Below are 12,479 nucleotides of genomic sequence, written 5' to 3'. Positions count from 1 at the left end.
AGGCCCAGAGGGAGCTCTGTAAGTGTCATGGGGGTTGGTGAGGGCACTTCTCTGTGTTAGTCATAAGCAAAGGTGTGATTATCACAATTTCAAGGGCCATGACCCAAACTGAATGAATGCCTGACTGTGCTCTGAGGGCCTTTTAGCCTTAGGTGAGAAAGAACAGTTTCTGGATGGGAAATCCATTAATGTAGTGGGAAGGTTACCAGGGGCTGAGAAGATTCTTCTCCCGCATCCATCAGTGGGACATGTGTGGAGCTCTTGGCAGAAGACTCAGCAGCCAGGGATGTTCCATATTGGTTAGTAACTTGTCTGTTCCTTCCCTCTCACCCTGCTTCCCTTTACTTCCTCCCCACAAATCTATATATTTATGTCATATAGCACATATAATATTGGATTGGCTAAGCAATTTGTTCAGGGTTTTCCATAACATCTTATGCAGAAAAATCCGAATGAACTTCTTGGCCAACCCAACATATTGGGTTGACAAAAGAGTTCATTTAGATTTTTCCACAGTATCACTCAGTGACAGTTTGTGGTTTGTTTTGGGCTTCCTAAGTGGTGCTAGTGGTAAAGAATCCACCTGCCAATGCAGGAGACACAAGAGACCCAGGCTCGATCCCTGGGTTGAGAAGATCCCCTGGAGCAGAAATGGAACCCTCTTCAGTATTCTTGCCTGGAAAACTCCATGGGCAGAGGAGCCTGTGGGGCTCCAGTTCATGGGGTTGCAAAGAGTTAGACATGACTGAGAGACCAAGTGCACACATCAGATTAGTAGATGGCTCCTTAGTGACATCTGACAGAAAGTTCTAGAAGGAGATGCAGGCATCAGTGAGATCTATCCAGTTACAGAGAATGGAGTTCTCAGTGATCATCATGAAATAAATTTGGTTTCTGTAAAGAGGCATCAGAGAGGTTCTCTTTGACAGAATTGGTGGCAGAGAAATAGCTGCAGCCACATTTGAGCTGCAGGCCTGTTCTCTCTGAATGGCACAGTGCTCAAAAACATCAGCAGGACACGCATTCCTCCGTGTGCCACAGACCCACCTGTCCTTGCTGTCTTACTACATTTATCCAGGTAGATTGTGATGAAATTAAAATCTGCAGACTATGGTGGAGAGGGAAGATTCTGGGCATGGGAGGAGGGAAGCAGGGGTTTACTCCCACCCAATCTCTTTCTTATCTAGAATGACTTTTTTGTTGTAAAGTTGGAGGTCATTTCCTATGCCAAGATTCAGTAATTCTAGACTGTATCTGCCTAGAAAGAGAGAAAGAGAGATTCATGATATGGTCAGAAACTAACAAAACTGCGTTAAAACCCAAGAAAGGGAGCCTTCGTTCCCTGGTGGTCCAGTGGTTAAGACTTCACCATCCAGTGCAGTGGGTGCAGGTTCAGGCCCCAGTCGGAGAGCTAAGATCTCACATCCCTCACAGCCAAAGACATAAAACACAAGAAATATTGTAACAAATTCAATAAAGACTTTAAGAATGGTCCACATTAAAAAAACACATTATGAAAAAATAAAGTTAGGTGTTAGGATATATACCAAGTTAAGGGTGGAGTGGGAGGTTGGGTTAGCAGATGCAGGATGTTATACATAGAATGGATAAACAACGAGGTCCTACTGTATAGCGCAAGGAACTATACTAAATATCCTATGATAAAGAATAATGGGAAAAAATTTACTATATATATATACTTCCCTGATGGCTCTAATGGTAAAGAATCTGCCTGCAGTGCAAGAGACCTTGGTTTGATCCCTGGGTCATGAAGATCCTCTGGAGAAGGGAAAGGCTACCCACTCCAGTATTCTTGTCTGCAGAATTCCATGAACAGAGGAGCCTGGCAGGCTATAGTGCATGGGGTTGCAGAGTCGGACACAACTGAGCCACTAACACTTTCACTTTTACTATGATAAACCATAATGGGAAAGAATATTTAAGTATATAATATATAAAGGTATATGTTAAGCAGTCTATGTTAACAGAAAACACCCATCACATGACCATGTTTAGCGATGACCCCTGGAGTGGATTCTGCCTTCCTAGTGATGTTTAGATGGTGAGGTCTCATGGTTCCCACCTAGAGAATTTGTGGGTCCCCATCAGTCAACCTTCCCCTGGACTGTGCATGCGAGGAACAGTCAGAGAATGTGAATGGAGGGTCTTCCCCTGTGGGTCACAGACGTGTGATGTGTTTCAGGTCCCTCTGGGTCGCCCGGCCTGAACGGCCTGCATGGTTTGAAGGGTCAGAAAGGCAGCAAAGGCGCTTCAGGTAAGAGAGAACCTTTGCAAGAGGCTGAACAGCTGTTAACGAACCACGAGAGTCCACTGGCGTTTCCTCCCTTCACAAGATACGGGTGCGAAAGTGAGACACTGGTTTAGCTTAGATTCACCGTGTTGGAACTGTTTCTAGGTCTGACGATGACTTATCAAACGGGCTGGAGAAGGAAAATGGCAACCCACTCCAGTACTCTTGCCTGGAGAATCCCATGGAGGGAGGAGCCTGGTAGGCTGCAGTCCATGGGGTCGCAAAGAGTCAGACACGACTGAGCGACTTCACTTTCACTTTATCAAACGGGCACTTGAGAAAACCCAATTTAAGCAGGAAGGGTGGGTTAATGGTGCCTATTGTTGATACTGCGTGTGACTATCTATTAAACATATTCTGCATAATCACTTAGGTGGAGCTAGATTTCAAAATGTTATGAATAACAAATAAATAGTCAGGATACTGGAGTATTGTTTTACGTGTTGTCATGCCAAGTACAACCACGTGGGTCTAATTAGTACTTCAGCATCCTTCAGTGGCCTGCTGGGAAAACAAATTACCTGAACAAATTGCTGTTATTTTTGATGCCACAAATAGGCTAATCATCAACATCTTAGCTTGTTCTGTTATTTGAATAGAATTCACATTGGTTGCATTCGTTTCTCAGAAAAAGAGCTTGCAATCAGACGAGGTAGTCAGAAGCAGACTTCCACATTTGTGAGGCAGTGAGAAAAGGACTGAACTGTTGTGCTGCTGGGTTTGGATCTGTAGTTGGGGAGGGTTTATATGGTTTATACGTTTATACGGTTTGGAAGATCAAGACGTCATTTAGGTCACTTAGGATTGTTATTGGCTCTTCCAAATAGTCTGGTAAAATGTGTGCCCTCTCCAAGAAACCAGTGGAGTTCTGCCTTTTCAACGTGAAACTCCACAATGGTTCTGTTTATTTTCCAGTTTCCATCTTAAATGTCAAGCCAGTTTATTCACAATCACTTACTGTTCCATCTCATTCGTTACTCTCTTAACGATTGTAGAGATTGAAGGGTTGGTATTGTCACTAAGCGGTTGTGTTTTTAAATCTGGGAAACAGTCATAAAAATAAATCAGAGCTATGCTGGACAGGTGTGATGAGTCATAAGAGAGGGGACAGTGACCTCCAGAAGACTGTGCAGCCATTCGGATCGCTCTTGTGGACAATGTTGGTCTCGGAAGAATGCGCTCCTTTCCTGTCCTGTGCCCACTGAGAAGCAGTTCCTTTTCAGCCCCCACGCCAGGGACACACCAGGAGAAGATGCAGTGATAATGCTGTTTTCCTCATTAAGGTTCGCGTGAAATGGGCCCCCCAGGTCCAGTGGGAATGCCCGGCCCTAAAGGGGAGACAGGAGACCCTGGGAACCCAGGAATTTCTCCTCCGGGACCTTTTGGAGAAAGAGGTCCCCCGGGTCCCCCAGGGCCCCCAGGTAAGAAAGCAGCATGCTTTGCCTTTTGCTCGATAACTGCATCCAAACCTCCCAAATGTGAGACTAACAACTGAACACGTTCCTCCTCAGGGAGAGCTGGATCGCCTGGTCCTCCAGGTGCCCCAGGAAAAGCTCTTAAGGGTGACATTCCAGACCCGGGTCTGCCTGGAGATCAGGGACCTCCTGGCCCCGTTGGTCCAAGAGGTATGGGACAATTACGGCAAAGGGTGATGGTGCTGCTTTCCTTAGATGCTTGCCAGCTCTGTTGGGATGGAGGAGGAGAGAGAATGGTCAAGGAGAAGCATGTTAGCAGCCTCATCAACTTGGCAGATGGAAAAGGGGGAGGGTGGGCAGTGGGGAGCGTACCCAGGACCAGCGCTTAGACCCCTCACTCTTCTATTTCAACTCCATCAGACACCTCTGACACAGAACAAGTCTTTACCATCGCTGGCTTGATGCTGAGCTTGAGGGCGCAGAAGGAAGCAGCAGGAGGTGGCCTCGCCATCCTTGTTGGTCTCAGTATCAGCACATAAAGCACTTCTTTCAGCCCAGAGATGATAGGACCCCTGCCTCTCTCTCTCTCTCTCTCTAACACACACACACACCCACACACCCACACAGAGTCTCTTCATGTGCTGCTCACAGTACGTTTTGCTCCTGTTATCACTTCACTGGGATGAACTCTAGCTAGTCAATATTTAACAAAGTAAGATTGAACCAGAGCTGACTGGGGAGTTGGAACAAGAGTGTGGCTCAGTGCAGCCTTCTGCCAAATGCAGGCAATCATATTCCTACTAGCTCGTAGAACTCTTCCAGAGAGACAGAAACCTTTAAATCTTTAGGTTTTAGTGAGGGTGGGATAAAAAATATGTAATTCTGCTTTACACTATGAAAAACTGAAATGCCCCAAAATATGCTAAGAAGGTTAGAAGTTAAGTAGGAAAAGAACTTGGGCTCAAATACCATGTGTAGACAATGGTTTTCAAATAGGATTTTAAATTTAATTGAGTGGATATTCTGTTTTCATCAGCCAGATTCTCTCTCTCTCTCTCTCTCTCTCTTTTTGGTTTATTTATTCTTGGCTGCACTGGGTCTTTGCTGCTGCATGAGCTTTCTCTAGTAGCGGTGAGCAGGGGCTACTCTTGTTGCAGAGCACGGTTCTAGGGTGTGTGGGCTTCAGTAGTTGTGACACATGGGCTTAGCTGTGGTGTACAGACATGCGGGATCTTCCCTTACCAGGGATCAAACTCATGTCCCCTGCACTGACAGGTAGATTCTTAACCATTGGACCACCAAGGAGCCTAGTCAGACTTTCTTAAAAATCTATTATCTCTCTGTCCACCCACCCATCCATCTATCCATTCATCCATTTACCCATCTACCCAACTACTCATCTATCCATCCATCCATGTATCCATCTATCCATCTACCTATTCATTCATCCATCCATCCATTTACCCATCCATCCATCTATTCATCTATCCATCCATCCATGTATCCATCTATCCATCCACCCATTCATTCATCCATCCATCCATTTACCCATCCATCTATTCATCTATCTATCCATCCATCCATCTATCACATGAAAGCAATGGGAAGGCAATGCAAAGAAAAGTCAAAACTGATGCTTCCAAAAGGAATGGCTCTGAAGGGAAGGAAGGTTTTGCATAGCTCATTTTGTCCTAATAGTTACTAACAGACTATTTACATTTCTCAACTTGGGCTTAAGAGACATACTGCTTCACCTCTGATACTATTGACATTCTTATTCTAATTCTTTGCATCGCTTGCTTGTAAATGATTAAATTCCTTTCCTTAAGAAGCTCTTAGGCAGCCAGCATGCACATTTGTTTTTGACTGAAAGAATCTTTTTGCCTGCTCTTGTGGTCAGGAATACCTGGGCCTCCAGGACCACCTGGGAGTGTCGACCTTCTGAAAGGGGAACCAGGAGACTGTGGTCTGCCGGGGCCTCCAGGTCTCCCAGGCCCACCAGGCCCTCCAGGACACAAAGGCTTCCCAGGATGTGATGGAAAACACGGCCAGAAAGGTATGAATGGAAATAGTTCTTTTAAGTAGTACTAGATGACTTTCCTATCTGGCTTGCAGGTCTGGGGTGTGCACTACTGTGAGGTCATTCTCATTTCCTATGGCAATAATGACTACATTTCCAAAATGTCCTGACTTGCCCAGAATCCTAAAATGTGGGTGACAGTCGGACAAGTAAGAAGAAGAAACACAAGTTCATCTTTAGTCCCTAATAACACGCTTGATAATCTTCGACAAGAACTATACAATAGAAATTTAATGCAAGCTACATATGTAATTAAAAGATGTAATAGCCACATTTTAGAAAGTTAAAACAAACAAACAGATTTTCCTACTTTGACGTAATATATTCAAATATTATTACATTTTAACATAAAATCAATATAAACTATCAGAGGGTAATTAGGGCTGGTTGTACAAACCTAGTTTCTTTCCCAAATAAGATGCTCCTCTTTGATGGTAAAATCTGGTGTGTATTTTAAACTTAAAGCACAACACAGTTTGGCCTTGCCAATTTCAACTGTTTAATAGCCACGTTAGTGGCTTCTGTATTGGACAGCTCAGTTTTAGACTGCTGACTCTGCCTTTTTATATTCACAAAAGTGTCTCCACTACTGAATTCTCCCACTATTTAAGATTAAAATATTTATTCTAATTAAGTTTTACTTAACTGCTAATATTTGGGGAATGTGAAGTCAAGTAGGCCTTAGGAAGCATCACTACGAACAAAGCTAGTGGAGGTGATGAAATCCCAGTTGAGCTATTTCAAATCCTAAAAGATGATGCTGTGAAAGTGCTGTACTCAATATGCCAGCAAATTTGGAAAACTCAGCAGTAGCCACAGGACTGGAAAATGTCAGTTTCATTCCAATCCCACAGAAAGGCGATGTCAGAGAATGTTCAAACTACTGCACAATTGCACTCATCACACACGCTAGGAAAGTAGTGCTCAAAATTCTCCAAGCCAGGCTTCAACAGTACATGAACCATGAACTTCCAGATGTTCAAGCTGGTTTTAGAAAAGGCAGAGGAACCAGAGATCAAATTGCCAACATCCATTGGATCATCGAGTGTTGGGGTCCAGCCCCGGTGGATCCAGGGAAATTCGAAGGGTGAATGGCGTAGGTGAGGAAAGCTTATTTATTTAATTAGAAATATAAAAGAAATTAAAAAGAAATAGTATACAAGGAAAGTTTAGTGGAGAAATGAGGCTGAATAACTTGGTTTATGGGGAAAGCCAATAAAATCTCAGGACAAGAGATTTCCACCATCTACATTAGGCCACTGGCATCCGTTTCAATATCGCAGAGTGCCCCGCTTTGGGCTCCCTCTCTCACGGATCTTAGAAGCCAGGGCAAGTAAGTAGACATGGCGAGCCTCCACACCCCAAATGGGAATTCAGCCTGAAAACAGAGTAAAGAGGAGACATAGGGGAAACCAGTCCAGTGACTGGCCCATCCCCTATTGTCCAGAAAGGCCTTTTATACATGTTTTTGTACATAGACATCAATGGATAATCTAAAATTATGCAGCATCAGCAGCCCTGACTCTTATCGAGACCAGGCTTTCTCTCTGCATACCTAGTTGTATACACAAGTCTTAGGTGATTTACATCATCTTCTGGCCAGAGGGCCAATTAACATTTTACAGCCCTTTTCTGATAAGGGTTTGTCAACCAGAAGACTTATTTGTGTTGTTCTTCCCAAAGTCTGGTGCCACTCTCAGAAAGCACTAAATAAAGTTACATTCTTACATAGCAAGGACACAAGAGGAGTGCAGTGATATATAACAAAGAAAAGTAATTAACTCAAAAGTCTAGTGTTGCTAACATCAAAACTACTGTATTCCTATTCCTATATCCCAATTACATTGATTAATATCTTTCAGGTGCCTAAAAGATAAAGAATATGGAGGCCTGGCAGCAGTCACTGAGTCAACAGTGAAAACCAGTCACCAATATGATTTTTAGCTCTTTAGAAAAGGCTCTGTATCTTTAAGATGCTTTAAGCTTTGTGCCTCTTGCAACTGGGGGGCTGTAAGCAATTCACAAATTGTAAAAAGTCCGGGGGAACCTGTCAGGCAAGTTAGAGAGCCATCAAAGGGGTTTGAGCTGATGCAGGAGACTGAAGCCCTGAGTGAAAAGCACAGTAATAGAGCAGGCAGACTCTGGTTTTTTGGGGTAGATGTTCAGGAAAACTCAGGGGGAACCCCCGAAGCCAGATCACACCTTTGTGTTTTGTTGGGCTTCCTTCGTTATGACCTTTGCCATGGGCGGAATTCCTCATGCTGGCTCCCGGCAATCGAGAAAGCAAGAGAGTTCCAGAAAAACATCTACTTCTTTATCAACTATGCCAAAGTCTTTGACGTGTGGATCACAACAAACTGTGGAAAATTCTTAAATTCTTACTTGCCTCCTGAGAAACTTGTATCTAGGTCAAGAAGCAACAGTTAGAACTGGACATGGAACAGACTGGTTCCAGATAGGGAAAGGAATATGTCAAGGCTGTATATTGTCACCCTGCTTATTTAACTTATATGCAGAGTACATCATGCAAAATGCTAGGCTGGATGAAGCACAAGCTGTAATCAGGATTGCCAGAAGAAATATTAATAACCTCAGATATGCAGATGACACCATCCTTATGGCAGAAAGCGAAGAACTAAAGAGCCTCTTGTTGAAAGTGAAAGAGGAGAGTGAAAAAGCTGACTTAAAACTCAACATTCAGAAAACAAACATCATGGCATCTGTCCCATCACTTCATGGCAAATAGATGGGGAAACAATAGAAACAGTGAGAGACTTTATTTTTGGGGGCTCCAAAATCACTGCAGATGGTGACTGCAGCCATGAAATTAAGATGCTTGCTCCTTGGAAGAAAAGCTATGACCAATCTAGACAGCATATTAAAAAGCAGAAACATTACTTTGCCAACAAAGGTCCATCTAGTCAAAGCTATGGTTTTTCCAGTAGTCATGTATAGATGTGAGAGTTGGACCATAAAGAAAGTTGAGTGCCAAAGAATTGATGCTTTTGAACTGTGGTGTTGGAGAAGACTCTTGAGAGTCCTTTGGACTACAAGGAGATCAAACCATTCAATCCTAAAGGAGATCAGCCCTGAGTGTTCATTGGAAGGACTGATGTTGAAGCTGAAACTCCAATACTTTGGCCACTTGATGTGAAGAACTGACTCATTAGAAAAGACCCTGGTAGAGATTGAGGGCAGGAGGAGAAGGGGATGACAGAGGATGAGACAGTTGGATGGCATCACCAATTCGAGGACATGAGTTTGACCAAACTTTGGGAGTTGGTGATGGACAGGGAGGCCTGGCATGCTACAATCCATGGGGTCACAAAGACTCGGACACGACTGAGCAACTGAACTGAATATTTGGGGACCTTAGTTTTGACTGTAACAATTTTAGACAATTAAAAGGTTCATAGGACATTTTGTTGAGAAGAGACCAGTAAAGATTATCCATTTTACCTCCCTTATGTCATAAATAAGGAAACTTGATACCGAGATGTAAATATTGAACTTTGCCGGAGCCCAGTAACTAGCACTCTGTCTGATTTCTGAAACAAACGTGAAATAAGTAAACGATTAGAGCAGAGGGAAGGTCAGAATCACCATGAGGCTGCTATGACTAGAACACAAATGGCATCCCTGAAATTGTGCAGTGTATAACCTGTACAACAGTACTCAGCAACCCTATTCACCTTTATTAGCGGTAACATCAACTTTAGAAACTGTGCCTTATATCTGCAGATATTTTGGCTTCTAATTATTAAACTCCCGGATTGGACAGATACACCTAGCATTCAAGTCACCAAGAGAGAGGAAGGGGGCTGTCTATATAGCCTTGTACCTCTGCCTAATAAGTCATTCCTCCTCCCCAGTGGCTTCTCTAGAGAATTAGCTTTCACCTGGGAAATATACTTCAGGATTAGGGAAATAGCAAGATATATAAATAATAGCAACCTACAAGAGCATATATCAAGAGTTGGAAATATTGGTAGAACCTCTAATCATGCTTCTCAAGTCCCATTCCAGTGAGCCTAGGGCCAAAGAGTGTTTAACTGTTAAAAGGACGAGGGAATTTCTTCAGCTTACCTTTTTTAGACTTACCCAGTGCGAAATATTTGATCTGTTCCATAAATTATTATTAGGAATCCACAGAAATATAGTAGTGAACAAATTCAAAAGGAGTGCCCTCTAATTAAGTTAAATATATGATTTCATAAGGGAATAAAAATACATTAAAGTATCCATCTATATTAACTGAGTTGGACCATAAAGAAGGCTGAAGTGTTAGTCACTCAGTTGTGTCTGACTCTTTGCAACCCCATGGACTATGGCCCTCCAGACTCCTCTATCCATGGAATTTTCCAGGCATTTAAGAAATACGGGAGTGGGTTGCCATTTCCTACTCCAAAAAAAAAAAAAAAAAAAAATGCTGAGCACTGAAGAATTGATGCTTTCAAATTTTGGTGCTAGAGAAGACTCTTGAGAGTCCCCTGGACAGCAGGGAGATCAAGCCAGTCAATCCTAAAGGAAATCAGCCCTGACTATTTATTGGAAGGGCTGATGCTGAAGCCAAAGCTCCAGTATTTTGGCCACTTGATGCAAAGAATTGACTCATTGGAAAAGACCCTGATGCTGGGAAGGATTGAAGGCAGGAGGAGAAAGGGACAACATGGTACAAGATGGTTGGATGGCATCACTGACTCAATGGACGTGAGTTTGAGCAAGCTCTGAGAGCCAGTGAAGGACAGGGAAGCCTGGCGTGCTGCAGTCCATGGGGTCGCAGAGTCTGACACGACCAAGCAACTGAACGACAAGAACAGTACTAAATGAAAGACATGCTTTGGGTGGCGAGGCACACTTCTCTCAGTGCTTATTGCAAAGCAACTGGACTTGGGTTGGGATTCCAGGGAGGGCCTCCTTGATGCGATCTGCACCCTACAGAATGTGGAGGACTTCCTGGATGAGGAGGAGAGAAGGAACTCTGTGTAGGAGGCACCGAGTGGCTGGTCTGGCTGAACTTGAGAGAGTGGGGAGGAGAAGGGTGGAATCTCAGGGTCAGGGTGGGTGTTCCCAGATAGTGGAGCATCTTTCCTAAGTTTCCCTTTCTGTGGCAGTCCTTTGACTGTCTCCAGAGAAAGTTCAGGGTTACTGGGTTTTCATCCTCACTTAGTTCTGTTTTGGTCATGGAACGATTTTCCTTTATCCTGTTGATGGATTGTTGTGTTTCCTTTAGACAGAGGCAACCCTTCTCAGCCTTCCAGAAGAAAGAGGGAGCTATTCTCCAATCTGAGGCTGACTTTGCCCTGCAATTTGCTGGAGTGAACCTCTGAATTCAGTCCATCAAGCTGTTGTTTTTATAATGCTTCATTCTAGTGCCCTCCTTTTCATGTTTCTTTAAGGACCAATGGGATTCCCGGGGCCACAGGGGCCACCTGGAAGTCCTGGGCCACCTGGAGACAAAGGTTTACCTGGACCTCCAGGCAGACGAGGGCCTTTGGGTCCTCCAGGTAAGCTTCTAATGCCTAGTCATCTCCACCTAGCCTACATGGAGTGTTTTTTAAAAAATATTTACTATGAGGGTCATCTTTTGGAAAGTAATTATTTTGAAATTATCAGTAAATTCTAGTAAGTTAAGCTCTTTTTTTTATAAAGATTATGTTTATCAAGCTGCATGACAGAGTCTCAGGTTTGGAAAACTTACCTATAATTAGAACAAGTGAGTTTGAAAGTTAGGAGTTGGTTTTACATATACTATTTCTAAGGTAAATAAACCCTTGTTCCTTCACATGAGATCCAAAGACAGACTTGACTGTTGTACGTGAACCTCGTATATTTAACTCTTGTCTCCGAATTCCCTACCATTAATTTTTCTAGATGTTTTATTTTAATGTTTCTTGTCAAGTACATTAGTTTCTATGAAGATGAAACTAATTGATTTTTCAGCTCTATAGACGACAGGTTTTCATCAGAAAGTCAAGAGAAGCCAAGGAAGAGCTGGAAGGGCACACATGTGTATCTGAGATTGGCAGAAGTCACATCTTTCAGGATCCTAAGTCACTATGACAGCAGTGTGGTGTCAGTTCTGAATATTTTGCAATCTCTTAAATTAGTACTCTAGTCCAAAGAGTAAGAAAACTCTACTGCTTTTTGATGGGCCACAGAAAAACACGATGAAGAACTACTATGATTCTTCTTGTATTTCCTTTCTGTGAATACTCTACAAAACTTGGCAAATTAATATGGAATTTCCAGAAGCCTTTAAAAGGACAGAATTTTTCCATACATTAAATCAGAGCATATTTGCCGTAAGAAACCAACTCGAATTTTATATTGCGCAAGAGGGTTTCATTTCAGGTCTTTCTAGATACGAAAACTTCATTCATCATAGCTGTTCTTGTCAGTAACAGGAATGTGGACTTTTTATGTACATAAGATGCCGTCATTCTGCTTGTTGTCTATGCTGTCTATGCAAATTATTATTTGCATTCTCAATCTATTTCACTTTTGTCCTAACTTACACGTTTATAATCTCTTTCCACCTTATGAAAATCGCTGTGTGGCCTCACATTTTTGGCTTTGGACCTCTCCAGGTTCCAGAGGTAAGCATTGCTGTAAGATGAATAATTTCCTTTAAATCTTGTTTCCAGTCATTTTCATACTTGCTTTTTTTCAC

The 12,479-nt window shown here is 42.9% G+C and overlaps 1 protein-coding gene across 1 annotated transcript in view; it reads left to right on the top strand.

Moving 5' to 3' along the window:
- COL4A4 (collagen type IV alpha 4 chain) overlaps nucleotides 1-12,479 on the top strand; it is a 131,727-nt gene that overhangs the window by 104,723 nt on the left and 14,525 nt on the right. The window contains exons 37-42 of the mRNA XM_052663458.1: nucleotides 2,204-2,275; nucleotides 3,595-3,732; nucleotides 3,823-3,936; nucleotides 5,627-5,782; nucleotides 11,206-11,313; nucleotides 12,397-12,405. Of these exons, the coding sequence (XP_052519418.1) occupies nucleotides 2,204-2,275; nucleotides 3,595-3,732; nucleotides 3,823-3,936; nucleotides 5,627-5,782; nucleotides 11,206-11,313; nucleotides 12,397-12,405 (597 nt within the window). The remainder of the gene's footprint in view (nucleotides 1-2,203; nucleotides 2,276-3,594; nucleotides 3,733-3,822; nucleotides 3,937-5,626; nucleotides 5,783-11,205; nucleotides 11,314-12,396; nucleotides 12,406-12,479) is intronic.

Source organism: Budorcas taxicolor, chromosome 2 (genome assembly GCF_023091745.1).
Source record: "Budorcas taxicolor isolate Tak-1 chromosome 2, Takin1.1, whole genome shotgun sequence".
In the NCBI taxonomy this organism is placed as follows: domain Eukaryota; kingdom Metazoa; phylum Chordata; class Mammalia; order Artiodactyla; family Bovidae; genus Budorcas; species Budorcas taxicolor.
The sequence above is the reverse complement of the archived record's forward strand: the minus strand, read 5'-3'. Positions and strand labels throughout refer to the sequence as shown.